This window comes from Podarcis bocagei, assembly GCF_964188305.1.
Source record: "Podarcis bocagei genome assembly, chromosome: 18".
Lineage (NCBI taxonomy): Eukaryota > Metazoa > Chordata > Lepidosauria > Squamata > Lacertidae > Podarcis > Podarcis bocagei.
In genome coordinates, this window is record NC_138144.1 from 4,307,639 (window position 1) to 4,321,344 (window position 13,706).

Genomic DNA, 13,706 nt, shown 5'->3' on the forward strand with positions numbered 1-13,706 from the left:
GGGATCTGGGCGGGGCTGGAGGAGGCAGCTGCACCTGACGTGTTTCTGCCTGCTAAGCAGGGATCTGGGCGGGGCTGGAGGAGGCAGCTGCACCTGACGGGTTTCTGCCTGCAGAAGCGGCTGCCTAAGTAGGAATCTGGGCGGGGCTGGAGGAGGCAGCTGCACCTGATGGGTTTCTGCCTGCAGAAGCGGCTGCCTAAGTAGGGATCTGGGCGGGGCTGGAAGAGGCAGCTGCACCTGACGGGTTCCTGCCTGCAGAAGGGCTGCCTAAGTAGGAATCTGGGCGGGGCTGGAGGAGGCAGCTGCACCTGACGGGTTCCTGCCTGCAGAAGCGGCTGCCTAAGTAGGAATCTGGGCGGGGCTGGAGGACGCAGCTGCACCTGACGGGTTTCTGCCTGCAGAAGCGGCTGCCTAAGTAGGGATCTGGGCGGGGCTGGAGGAGGCAGCTGCACCTGACGGGTTCCTGCCTGCAGAAGCGGCTGCCTAAGTAGGAATCTGGGCGGGGCTGGAGGAAGCAGCTGCACCTGACGGGTTCCTGCCTGCAGAAGCGGCTGCCTAAGCAGGGATCTGGGCGGGGCTGGAGGAAGCAGCTGCACCTGACGGGTTTCTGCCTGCAGAAGCGGCTGCCTAAGCAGGGATCTGGGCGGGGCTGGAGGAGGCAGCTGCACCTGATGGGTTTCTGCCTGCAGAAGGGCTGCCTAAGCAGGGATCTGGGCGGGGCTGGAGGAGGCAGCTGCACCTGACGGGTTTCTGCCTGCAGAAGCGGCTGCCTAAGCAGGGATCTGGGCGGGGCTGGAGGAGGCACCTGCACCTGATGGGTTTCTGCCTGCAGAAGTGGCTGCCTAAGTAGGAATCTGGGCAGGGCTGGAGGAGGCAGCTGCACCTGACGGGTTTCTGCCTGCAGAAGCGGCTGCCTAAGCAGGGATCTGGGCGGGGCTGGAGGAGGCAGCTGCACCTGACGGGTTTCTGCCTGCAGAAGCGGCTGCCTAAGCAGGGATCTGGGCGGGGCTGGAGGAAGCAGCTGCACCTGACGGGTTCCTGCCTGCAGAAGCGGCTGCCTAAGCAGGGATCTGGGCGGGGCTGGAGGAGGCAGCTGCACCTGACGGGTTTCTGCCTGCAAAAGCGGCTGCCTAAGTAGGAATCTGGGCGGGGCTGGAGGAGGCAGCTGCACCTGACGGGTTTCTGCCTGCAGAAGTGGCTGCCTAAGTAGGGATCTGGGCGGGGCTGGAGGAGGCAGCTGCACCTGACGGGTTCCTGCCTGCAGAAGCAGCTGCCTAAGCAGGGATCTGGGCGGGGCTGGAGGAGGCAGCTGCACCTGACGGGTTCCTGCCTGCAGAAGCGGCTGCCTAAGCAGGGATCTGGGCGGGGCTGGAGGAGGCAGCTGCACCTGACGGGTTCCTGCCTGCAGAAGCGGCTGCCTAAGTAGGAATTTGGGCGGGGCTGGAGGAAGCAGCTGCACCTGACGGGTTTCTGCCTGCAGAAGCGGCTGCCTAAGTAGGAATCTGGGCGGGGCTGGAGGAGGCAGCTGCACCTGACGGGTTCCTGCCTGCAGAAGCGGCTGCCTAAGCAGGGATCTGGGCGGGGCTGGAGGAGGCAGCTGCACCTGACGGGTTTCTGCCTGCAGAAGGGCTGCCTAAGCAGGGATCTGGGCGGGGCTGGAGGAGGCAGCTGCACCTGACGGGTTCCTGCCTGCAGAAGCGGCTGCCTAAGCAGGGATCTGGGCGGGGCTGGAGGAAGCAGCTGCACCTGACGGGTTCCTGCCTGCAGAAGCGGCTGCCTAAGTAGGAATCTGGGCGGGGCTGGAGGAGGCAGCTTCACCTGACGGGTTCCTGCCTGCAGAAGGGCTGCCTAAGCAGGGATCTGGGCGGGGCTGGAGGAGGCAGCTGCACCTGACGGGTTTCTGCCTGCAGAAGCGGCTGCCTAAGCAGGGATCTGGGCGGGGCTGGAGGAGGCAGCTGCACCTGACGGGTTTCTGCCTGCAGAAGCGGCTGCCTAAGCAGGAATCTGGGCGGGGCTGGAGGAGGCAGCTGCACCTGACGGGTTCCTGCCTGCAGAAGCGGCTGCCTAAGCAGGGATCTGGGCGGGGCTGGAGGAGGCAGCTGCACCTGACGGGTTCCTGCCTGCAGAAGCGGCTGCCTAAGCAGGGATCTGGGCGGGGCTGGAGGAGGCAGCTGCACCTGACGGGTTCCTGCCTGCAGAAGCGGCTGCCTAAGCAGGGATCTGGGCGGGGCTGGAGGAAGCAGCTGCACCTGACGGGTTCCTGCCTGCAGAAGCGGCTGCCTAAGCAGGGATCTGGGCGGGGCTGGAGGAGGCAGCTGCACCTGACGGGTTTCTGCCTGCAGAAGCGGCTGCCTAAGCAGGAATCTGGGTGGAGCTGGAGGAGGCAGCTGCACCTGACGGGTTTCTGCCTGCAGAAGCGGCTGCCTAAGCAGGGATCTGGGCGGGGCTGGAGGAGGCAGCTGCACCTGACGGGTTCCTGCCTGCAGAAGCGGCTGCCTAAGCAGGGATCTGGGCGGGGCTGGAGGAGGCAGCTGCACCTGACGGGTTCCTGCCTGCAGAAGCGGCTGCCTAAGCAGGGATCTGGGCGGGGCTGGAGGAGGCAGCTGCACCTGACGGGTTTCTGCCTGCAGAAGCGGCTGCCTAAGCAGGGATCTGGGCGGGGCTGGAGGAGGCAGCTGCACCTGACGGGTTCCTGCCTGCAGAAGCGGCTGCCTAAGCAGGGATCTGGGCGGGGCTGGAGGAGGCAGCTGCACCTGACGGGTTCCTGCCTGCAGAAATAGCTGCCTAGGCAAGAATCTGGAAGGCGCTGGGGATTCTATCCAGGCATGGAGGCGCAATGCTGTGGGGCTGGAGGGTTTTTGCATAAATCACCTTCCTATGTTCCTATATGCCTGTTGTCTGTGTCCATGGAGTTTTCTTGGCAGCGATACTGGAGTGGCTTGCCGGTTTTCCCAGTACAGTGGTACCTCGGGTTACATACACTTCAGGTTACATATGCTTCAAGTTACAGAAGAAGAAGAAGAGTTTGGATTTGATATCCCGCCTTTCACTCCCCTTCAGGAGTCTCAAAGCGGCTAACAATCTCCTTTCCCTTCCTCCCCCACAACAAACACTGTGAGGTGAGTGGGGCTGAGAGACTTCAGAGAAGTGTGACTGGCCCAAGGTCACCCAGCAGCTGCAGGTGGAGGAGCGGGGAAGCGAACCCGGTTCACCAGATTACGTGACTACCGCTCTTAACCACCACACCACACTGGCTCTCACACAGACTCCGCTAACCCAGAAATAGTGCTTCAGGTTAAGAACTTTGCTTCAGGATGAGAACAGAAATCGTGCTCCGGCAGCGCGGCAGCAGCAGGAGGCCCCCATTAGCTAAAGTGGTGCTTCAGGTTAAGAACAGTTTCAGGTTAAGAACGGACCTCCAGAACGAATTAAGTTCTTAACCCGAGGTACCACTGTAGTGATGTATGGAAGTGAGAGCTGGACCATAAAGAAGGCTGATGGCCGAAGAATGGATGCTTTTGAATTCTGGTGCTGGAGGAGACTCTTGAGAGTCCCATGGACTGCAAGAAGATCAAACCTCTCCATTCTGAAGGAAATCAGCCCTGAGTGCTCACGGTAAGGACAGATCCTGAAGCTGAGGCTCCAAGACTTTGGCCACCTCATGAGAAGAGAAGACTCCCTGGAAAAGACCCTGATGTTGGGAAAGATGGAGGGCACAAGGAGAAGGGGACGACGGAGGACGAGATGGTGGGACAGGGTTTTCGAAGCTGCAAACATGAGTCTGACCAAACTGCGGGAGGCAGTGGAAGACAGGAGTGCCTGGCGTGCTCTGGTCCAGGGGGTCACGAAGAGGCGGACACGACTAAACGACTCAACAACAACACACTCAAAGCTGTGCCACGCTTTTTTGCAACTGATGGAGAAAACGCAGAGATGGGGCAGCAGCAAAAATCACTTTGGGATATGTGTTTATGCCTCTCGGGGTGGGGGCTGCCGGGCATTTTAATGCCCCCCGCCAACCTTATAGACTTATTATTTCCTCTCCTCCCTCAGGAAAGGAATCTACTCTCTCTCTCTCTCTCTCTCTCTCTCTCTCTCTCTCTCTCTCTCTCTCTGGTCCAGGGGGTCACGAAGAGTCAGACACAACTAAACAACAACAACAATTTATTTGCTTTGCAGAAAGGCGGGAAATAAATCTCGATTCCTGAACGGCAATGACACCTACGAAAGTTTTCGGTTTCGATTCAGCTGACAAATCCCCATAGAAAAATCATTGGCTTCCAATCCAAGGAAGGACCCACACAGACATTGCAGAAATGGAAGACCTTCTGTTCCAGTTTGTGGTGCGCAAGACTCTTTAGCGCATTATAGCAAAATGAACCGGTTTGAAGCTTTTGACGCAGGGGGTGTTTTTTTAATGGGTCAGAGACTTCCTGCCTTTCAACATCCGTCGGAGGATCACCTCGATGCCGCTGCGAGTGCGGATGCGCTTGATCCAGCCGTGCTTGTGTTTCCTCTTGAGGTTTGAGGGTTGGTACTCATTGCCGCGGGCTTTCGTCCGGATCTGTTGGCAGCCCCATGGCGTCACCAGCTGAGGGAAACTCCGGCAGGCAGCTGCTGGCTCTGGAGACAGCGGCATGGAGAAAAGGGAACTGATCCCACGCCGGTAAAGCACAGCAGCCGAAATCCTCTGCATGAGGAGGAGGGATCTGGGGGTGGAGTGGGGGGAGAAAGAAAAGAGAACTTTTTGCTTCATTTGTTCAGGTTTCATTACGACAGACAGTCCTGGTTTTGTGTGTGTTGAGTTTTATATTTTTATAAGCACACACTTACGTTTGCTTCAGTTAAATCTTTTCATTTTGCGTCTCGCGACGACCTGGAAGTACCGGAAAGGGTTACTTCCAGGTTTTGCTGCTTGCACATGCGCTCAAAATGATGTCACGCGCATGCGCAGAAGCGGAAAATCGCGACCCGTGCATACAAGGGTTGTGTTCTGTTCGTGTTGCGGATCCCGTTCGCAGAGGTACTACTGTATAAGTTTTGATGAGGACGTTTAGGTCTCAGAAAATGGCCTCTCCTCTCCAGGCAACAAATGCACTCTGTACATGCTCAGAAAATACACTGTCTGCAGGGGGAAGGAAACACTTGCCTGTAAGACAGAGTTGTTCCACCTGGCCTTTGGCTTAGAATCAGTTTGATTCCCTCCCCCTCTTTCTTTTTCCTTTCTCGTCCTGTGAAGAGCCTGCACCTTAATGTTTTAATGTTGTCCTTTAATCTTTTTAAAATTGTATTTTAATCAACTTGCTTTTATTATGGGTTGTTAGCCGCCCTGAACCTGGTCTTGGCTGGGGAGGGCGAGGTATAAGTAAAAAATTATTATTATTATTACCATCATGTTCACAGGTATTCTGCGTATGCTCTGGGGCATATTCGCACTCTGGAAGTGGAAGGAAAAGGCCCTGCACAAGGAACACCACGTCTTGCCACATGGCTTTAATAGATAAGGTGCACTCTGTGCATGCTGAGCCAACAGTGAGCCAACACTGAGCCAACTTTTTTTCTCCTGCTCTGGAGGGTAGGACTCGAACCCGTGGCTTCCAAGTTACAAGAGTGACACCTGGCTTGAGAGCAGTACATGTGAAAAGGATCTAGGAGTCTTGGTTGACCACAGACTTGACATGAGCCAACAGTGTGACGCGGCAGCTAAAAAAGCCAATGCAATTCTGGGCTGCATCAATAGGAGTATAGCATCTAGATCAAGGGAAGTAATAGTGCCACTGTATTCTGCTCTGGTCAGACCTCACCTGGAGTACTGTGTCCAGTTCTGGGCACCACAGTTCAAGAAGGACACTGACAAACTGGAACGTGTCCAGAGGAGGGCAACCAAAATGGTCAAAGGCCTGGAAACGATGCCTTATGAGGAACGGCTAAGGGAGCTGGGCATGTTTAGCCTGGAGAAGAGGAGGTGAAGGGGTGATATGATAGCCATGTTCAAATATATAAAAGGATGTCACATAGAGGAGGGAGAAAGGTTGTTTTCTGCTGCTCCAGAGAAGCGGACACGGAGCAATGGATCCAAACTACAAGAAAGAAGATTCCCCCTAAACATTAGGAAGAACTTCCTGACAGTAAGAGCTGTTTGACAGTGGAATTTGCTGCCAAGGAGTGTGGTGGAGTCTCCTCCTTTGGAGGTCTTTAAGCAGAGGCTTGACAGCCATATGTCAGGAGTGCTCTGATGGTGTTTCCTGCTTGGCAGGGGGTTGGACTCGATGGCCCTTGTGGTCTCTTCCAACTCTAGGATTCTATGATTCTATGCTCAGGGGCTTCAACCCCCAGGGGCAGTTCTGCGCATGCTCAGAAGCTTCAATCACTCTGTGCATGCTCAGAGGCTCCCAGCACAATTCAGGCCTCCCCCTCTCTCTGCTGCTGCTCCGGCCGAGCCCTTACCTGCCTCCTGCCAAGCTGACCATGTTTATCCTCGTCCCTCGCCCCGTCCTCTGTCTCCGGAAACGGAAGCGCACCTTTGGCCCGTGACGTCGCACCAATCAAAATCGAAAGATTCGACCGGAAGAGGCGGTGCGCGTCCGACGCTTTGCATCCCGGGTAGCGTACGTTTTTTTTTTTTGCGGCGGAGGCGCGCTTCTCGGCTTCGACCAATAGAGGGCGGCCTTCTCGCTGACGTCGGAGAGGTCGGGAAGAAGGAAAAACACCTTGGCCCCGCCCCCTCGTGACGCAACACGTAGGCGTCATTTGAATTGCTCCGCCCCCTCAGTTACAGTATTATGAGTTTGGCCTGTGACGCGCCTAGCAACAAAGAGGCGGGGAGAGAGAATTACCCAGCATGCTTTGCGCGCCTTATTTATTTATTTATTTATTTATTTATTTTATTGTTATTCTTTATTTCGAGAGATACACATAGCAGGCTGCTATGGAAAACATGATTTATGTAATTACTTGGAAAAAAGTGATAGCGACGCGGTTATCCAGAGTGAAAACAACACTTCCCAGCGTGCTTTGCGGCAAGGCGCTTGCGCACTGCGCGCCATAGCCTACCGAAAAGAGTCTTTTTGGCCCTCTCGAGCTGCCGTACATGTAGTCTTTCTCTACCTCTTCCCGAGGAATTAGATTTCTATACTGTATAAAACTTTGTTAAGGCGTATAAATGCCACTAAACGCATAAGTACAACCGTGTGATTCATCAATATAGACTGAAATATATAAAAATAAATAAATAAAAGAGTTGCACAACATGCAAATAAGAGTTTATAACCACATGAAATATAAATTGGGGTCAGTTGTTGCATCCAAGTACATAAACAGAGTAGACCCATTGAAAATCACTGGGCACAGCCAACGTAAGTCAGTTAATTTCCACACGCTTAATATATACCGTATATAAAAAGAACGATAAATTACACAGCATGATGCTCTACGACAAAATGTACGCCCTATAATGAATATAGCTGTTTATGCTAAATTAACTTGTTAATCAAATCTGCATCCAACGTTAGCCTTAGGGGGGGAGGCCCTTTGGAATTAATGGATTCTACTGGTTTATTATTATTTATACTCCGCCCATCTGGCTGGGTTTCCCCAGCCACTCTGGGCGGCTTCCATCAAGATATTAAAATACAATAATTCATCAAATATTAAATATAATTTAGTATTAAATATTATTTATCATTCCCCCCCCATTTTTTATTGGTTTTCACAACATTATAAACATTATAAACATTATAAACAAATACATAACCTTATTAAAAATTACAATTATTAATTATTCTATTATTATTATTATTATTATTATTATTATTATTATTATTATTATTATTATTATTATTATTAATTTTATCGTGATCATCATTACTTATTATTATTATTATTATGTTGTAGAAGACAGCATGCCCTCCCCTCCCTTAGTTTAACCCAGCGTGGGATAGAGAGAGGGGGGAGAACTGGTGGGGACTACGTTTCCCGGCGTGCTTCGCGGCTGCGCGATGACGCCACGGGGGGCGGAGCGAGCGCCGGAGGTTCTCCGCGCCAGGGTCAGGCGGAGGGCGTGGAAGGCGTGGCACGCGGCGCCGCATAATCTAGGCATGAGGGGGCGTGGCCGGGCGCCTCCGCCTCCGCCGCCTCCTCCTCCTCCCTCGGCGGAGGTTCCCAAGATGGCGGCGCTGGCGGAGGGGGGCTACGCGCTGTCGTGCGGGCGGCTCGGCCGCGGCACCCGCGTCTCCGTCTTCCACGTCAAGCTCACCGACTCGGCCCTGCGCGCCTTCGAGGCCTACCAGGGGCGCAAGGTGGGTGGTCGCGGGGGGGAGGGGAAGGGGCGGGGCTTCTGTGGGGGGGGGAGGGGAGGCACGACCCCCCTATATATATATATAGGCCTTGGGGGGGACCCCCCCACCACCACACACATACCCTCTCCTCGTGTCATTATGATGGACGGGGGAGGAAAAGGCCGCCCCCCTCACTAATGTGGGGAGCACCCCCTTTTTAAATAGAGGACCCCCTTTTTAAATAGAGTCCCCCCCACTCTCTCTCTCCTCGTGTCATTATAATGGACGGGGGAGGAAAAGGCCACCCCCCTCATTAATGTGGGGAGCACCCCCTTTTAAAAAAGAGGACCCCCTTTTTAAATAGAGGACCCCCCTTTTTAAATAGAGGACCCCCCTTTTTAAATAGAGGACCCCCTTTTTAAATAGAGTCCCCCCACACTCTCTCTCTCCTCGTGTCATTATGCTGGACGGGGGAGGAAAAGGCCACCCCCCTCATTAATGTGGGGAGCACCCCCTTTTTAAATAGAGAACCCCCCTTTTTAAATAGAGTCCCCCCACCACCACACACTCCCTCTCCTCGTGTCATTATAATAGACGGGGGAGGAAAAGGCCACCCCCCTCATTAATATGGGGAGCACCCCCTTTTTTAAAAAACAGATGACCCCCCCTTTTAAATAGAGTCCCCCCCACCACACACTGTCCCTCTCCTCGTGTCATTATAATGGACGGGGGAGGAAAAGGCCACCCCCCTCATTAATATGGGGAGCACCCCCTTTTTAAATAGAGTACCCCCTTTTTAAATAGAGGACCCCCTTTTTAAATAGAGTCCCCACCACCACACTCTCTCTCCCTCTCCTCGTGTCATTATAATGGACGGGGGAGGAAAAGGCCACCCCCCTCATTAATGTGGGGAGCACCCCCTTTTTAAATAGAGTACCCCCCTTTTTAAATAGAGGACCCCCTTTTTAAATAGAGTCCCCACCACCACACTCTCTCTCCCTCTCCTCGTGTCATTATAATAGACAGGGGAGGAAAAGGCCACCCCCCCTCATTAATATGGGGAGCACCCCCTTTTTAAATAGAGGACCCCCCTATTTAAATAGAGTCCCCCCCACCACACACACTCCCTCTCCTCGTGTCATTATAATGGACGGGGGAGGAAAAGGCCACCCCCCTCATTAATGTGGGGAGCACCCCCTTTTTAAACAGAGGACCCCCCTTTTAAATAGAGTCCCCCCACACTCTCTCTCCCTCTCCTCGTGTCATTATAATAGACAGGGGAGGAAAAGGCCACCCCCCTCATTAATGTGGGGAGCACCCCCTTTTTAAATAGAGGACCCCCCTTTTAAATAGAGTCCCCCCCACCGCACACATTCCCTCTCCTCGTGTCATTATAATGGGCGGGGGAGGAAAAGGCCACCCCCCTCATTAATATGGGGAGCACCCCCTTTTTAAATAGAGGACCCCCTTTTTAAATAGAGTCCCCCCACATTCTCTCTCCTCCTGTCATTATAATGGACGGGGGAGGAAAAGGCCACCCCCCCTCATTAATGTGGGGAGCACCCCCTTTTTAAATAGAGGACCCCCCTATTTAAATAGAGTCCCCCACCACCACACTCCCTCTCCCTCTCCTCGTGTCATTATAATAGACAGGGGAGGAAAAGGCCACCCCCCTCATTAATATGGGGAGCACCCCCTTTTTAAATAGAGGACCCCCCTATTTAAATAGAGTCCCCCACCACCACACATACTCCCTCTTCTCCTGTCATTATAATGGACGGGGGAGGAAAAGGCCACCCCCCTCATTAATGTGGGGAGCACCCCCTTTTTAAATAGAGGACCCCCTTTTTAAATAGAGTCCCCCCCCACACTCTCTCTCTCCTCGTGTCATTATAATGGACGGGGGAGGAAAAGGCCACCCCCCTCATTAATATGGGGAGCACCCCCTTTTTAAATAGAGAACCCCCTTTTTAAATAGAGTCCCCCCCCACACTCTCTCTCTCCTCCTGTCATTATAATGGACGGGGGAGGAAAAGGCCACCCCCCCTCATTAATATGGGGAGCACCCCCTTTTTAAATAGAGAACCCCCCTTTTTAAATAGAGTCCCCCCCACTCTCTCTCTCCTCGTGTCATTATAATGGACGGGGGAGGAAAAGGCCACCCCCCCTCATTAATATGGGGAGCACCCCCTTTTTAAATAGAGAACCCCCCTTTTTAAATAGAGTCCCCCACCACCACACACACTCCCTCTCCTCTTGTCATTATAATGGATGGGGGAGGAAAAGGCCACCCCCTCCTCATTAATATGGGCAGCACCCCCTTTTTAAATAGAGAACCCCCTTTTTAAATAGAGTCCCCCCCACACTCTCTCTCTCCTCGTGTCATTATAATGGACGGGGGAGGAAAAGGCCACCCCCCTCATTAATATGGGGAGCACCCCCTTTTTAAATAGAGAACCCCCTTTTTAAATAGAGTCCCCCCCACACTCTCTCTCTCCTCCTGTCATTATAATGGACGGGGGAGGAAAAGGCCACCCCCCCTCATTAATATGGGGAGCACCCCCTTTTTAAATAGAGAACCCCCCTTTTTAAATAGAGTCCCCCCCACTCTCTCTCTCCTCGTGTCATTATAATGGACGGGGGAGGAAAAGGCCACCCCCCCTCATTAATATGGGGAGCACCCCCTTTTTAAATAGAGAACCCCCCTTTTTAAATAGAGTCCCCCACCACCACACACACTCCCTCTCCTCTTGTCATTATAATGGATGGGGGAGGAAAAGGCCACCCCCCTCATTAATGTGGGGAGCACCCCCTTTTTAAATAGAGAACCCCCTTTTTAAATAGAGTCCCCCCCACACTCTCTCTCTCCTCCTGTCATTATAATGGACGGGGGAGGAAAAGGCCACCCCCCCTCATTAATATGGGGAGCACCCCCTTTTTAAATAGAGAACCCCCCTTTTTAAATAGAGTCCCCCACCACCACACACACTCCCTCTCCTCTTGTCATTATAATGGATGGGGGAGGAAAAGGCCACCCCCCTCACTAATGTGGGGAGCACCCCCTTTTTAAAAAGAGAACCCCCCTTTTTAAATAGAGTCCCCCCCACACTCTCTCTCCCTCGTGTCATTATAATAGACAGGGGAGGAAAAGGCCACCCCCCTCATTAATATGGGGAGCACCCCCTTTTTAAATAGAGGACCCCCCTATTTAAATAGAGTCCCCCACCACCACACATACTCCCTCTTCTCCTGTCATTATAATGGACGGGGGAGGAAAAGGCCACCCCCCTCATTAATATGGGGAGCACCCCCTTTTTAAATAGAGAACCCCCCTTTTTAAATAGAGTCCCCCCCACTCTCTCTCTCCTCGTGTCATTATAATGGACGGGGGAGGAAAAGGCCACCCCCCCTCATTAATATGGGGAGCACCCCCTTTTTAAATAGAGAACCCCCCTTTTTAAATAGAGTCCCCCACCACCACACACACTCCCTCTCCTCTTGTCATTATAATGGATGGGGGAGGAAAAGGCCACCCCCTCCTCATTAATATGGGCAGCACCCCCTTTTTAAATAGAGAACCCCCTTTTTAAATAGAGTCCCCCCCACACTCTCTCTCTCCTCGTGTCATTATAATGGACGGGGGAGGAAAAGGCCACCCCCCTCATTAATATGGGCAGCACCCCCTTTTTAAATAGAGAACCCCCTTTTTAAATAGAGTCCCCCCCACACTCTCTCTCTCCTCGTGTCATTATAATGGACGGGGGAGGAAAAGGCCACCCCCCTCATTAATATGGGGAGCACCCCCTTTTTAAATAGAGAACCCCCCTTTTTAAATAGAGTCCCCCCCCACCACACACACTCCCTCTCCTCTTGTCATTATAATGGATGGGGGAGGAAAAGGCCACCCCCCCATTAATATGGGGAGCACCCCCTTTTTTAAAAAAACAGATGACCCCCCTTTTTAAATAGAGCCCCCCCCACTCTCTCTCCTCGTGTCATTATAATGGACAGGGGAGGAAAAGGCCACCCCCCTCATTAATATGGGGAGCACGCCCTTTCTCATCATAACTGGGGGAGAGGGAAGCGGGGACCCCCCTCCACACACACTCCTCATTAACAGGAGAGGAGGACCATGTATAGTGGGGGACCCCTGTTAAGGTAGGGAAGGAAAGGGGGACCCCCCACTTCGTCACTAAAGAGGAGCATCTCCTTAAAAAACAACAACTGGACTCCCCTTTTTAATAGAGTTCCCTTCCTCATCATAATTGGGGGAGAGGGAAGGGGGACTCCCCTCCACACCTATTGATAGAAGAGAAGGACCCCCACCTCATGTGTAGAGGGAAGGGAAGGGGGAACGCCACTTTGTCACTAGAGAGTAGCCTTCCCCCTCAATGAAAAGGCGACACCCCCCCTGCACACACACTCCTCATTAATAGGAAAGGAGGACCCCCGCTTCATGTATAGTGGGGAACCCCCATTAAGGCAGGGAGGAGGGTACCCCCTCAATTCATCACTGGAAAGTTGCTTTCCCCCTCCTTAATGTAGGGGAAAGGAGCCCCCCCTTATCGGTACAGTGGGGGGCATTGTAATGGGGGGGGAGCAAAGGAGAACGCTTCCCACCTTAGAGAAGGGCCTGGGGACAGACACCCCTATATATTTACGAAGGGAGGACTGTCTCTTATCACCTATGGAGACCCTCCTCTTATAATGGGGGAAGGAAAGGGGGACAGCCCCCCACCTTATGAACAGGCGAGAGAGGACTGAGACCCTTATTAGTATGGGAAAAGGGGGGGCAGAGGGACCCCCCACATCAATAAACGCCCCTTTTCTTATAACAAGGGGGTGGAAAAGAGGAGAGAAGTATAATGAGGGAAAGAAAGGTGGTCCCCCTCATTGTTTAGATAGGGAGGGGACAGTGAACCCCACTTTTTAAATGGGGTCATCAAAGGTGGGAGCCCTCCTTTATTTCATAAATATGGGGGGAGGAGGAAGATGAGAAGTGGCTCCCCCTCCAAACCTGTAGGCACAAGATCCCCTACACTGAATGAGATGGACCCCCCCTTCAAATATATTATGGGTTAGATAGAGGGGGTGGCTACGGGATTGGGGAGACCGATCCTTCCCCCCCCAAAGGTGAGTCTGAGAAGTGGATTTTGTCCCCCTCCTTCTGTCGGCTCTTCCAAAATTAGTCTGAATAAGCGTGGAACACCTCCCCCTTTCATAATTGTGTGGGAAGGGGGGGTTGTTGGATGAAGTGGGGGGGTCCCTTTTTCTCCCCTTCCGCAAAAGGGCCATTTTGTAGTGTGATTTCTTCTTCTCCCTGCCCCCCCACCTCCGGAAAAAGTAACCTGGAAAAGGAGGAAGTTGGTGGAGGAGAGTTTGGGGAGGGGGGAGGAGGAGGTGTGTCCTTGGGGTGTGGTGAAATGAGGA

General features: G+C 53.1%; 2 protein-coding genes across 3 annotated transcripts in view; one reads left to right on the plus strand and one right to left on the minus strand.

The window, feature by feature from the left end:
• Nucleotides 1-4,147: 4,147 nt before the first annotated feature.
• Nucleotides 4,148-6,586, minus strand: MRPL34 (mitochondrial ribosomal protein L34). The gene is made up of 2 exons (XM_081177490.1): nucleotides 6,448-6,586; nucleotides 4,148-4,709 (listed from the first exon to the last, which is right to left on the minus strand). Exons 1-2 carry the CDS (start codon nucleotides 6,468-6,470, stop codon nucleotides 4,415-4,417), a joined length of 318 nt encoding a protein of 105 aa, XP_081033616.1. The 5' UTR covers nucleotides 6,471-6,586; the 3' UTR covers nucleotides 4,148-4,414.
• Nucleotides 6,587-8,125: 1,539 nt separating this feature from the next.
• The window catches only part of ELL (elongation factor for RNA polymerase II), a 54,506-nt gene continuing 48,925 nt past the window's right edge, over nucleotides 8,126-13,706 (plus strand). The window contains exon 1 of one of the 2 annotated variants that reach the window (XM_081177773.1): nucleotides 8,126-8,297. In XM_081177773.1, the coding sequence (XP_081033899.1) occupies nucleotides 8,166-8,297 (132 nt within the window). In that variant the 5' untranslated portion in view covers nucleotides 8,126-8,165. The remainder of the gene's footprint in view (nucleotides 8,298-13,706) is intronic. The other variant, XM_081177774.1, reaches the window with a different exon arrangement.

What these genes read in the sequence shown, in the direction of transcription:
- MRPL34 (XM_081177490.1), bottom strand. Translation starts at nt 6,470, where the DNA reads ATGGTCAGCTTGGCAGGAGGCAG. An exon ending in GTCAGCTTGGCAGGAGGCAG is followed by an intron (nt 4,710 to 6,447) that starts GTAAGGGCTCGG and finishes CTCCACCCCCAG; the next exon opens with ATCCCTCCTCCTCATGCAGA.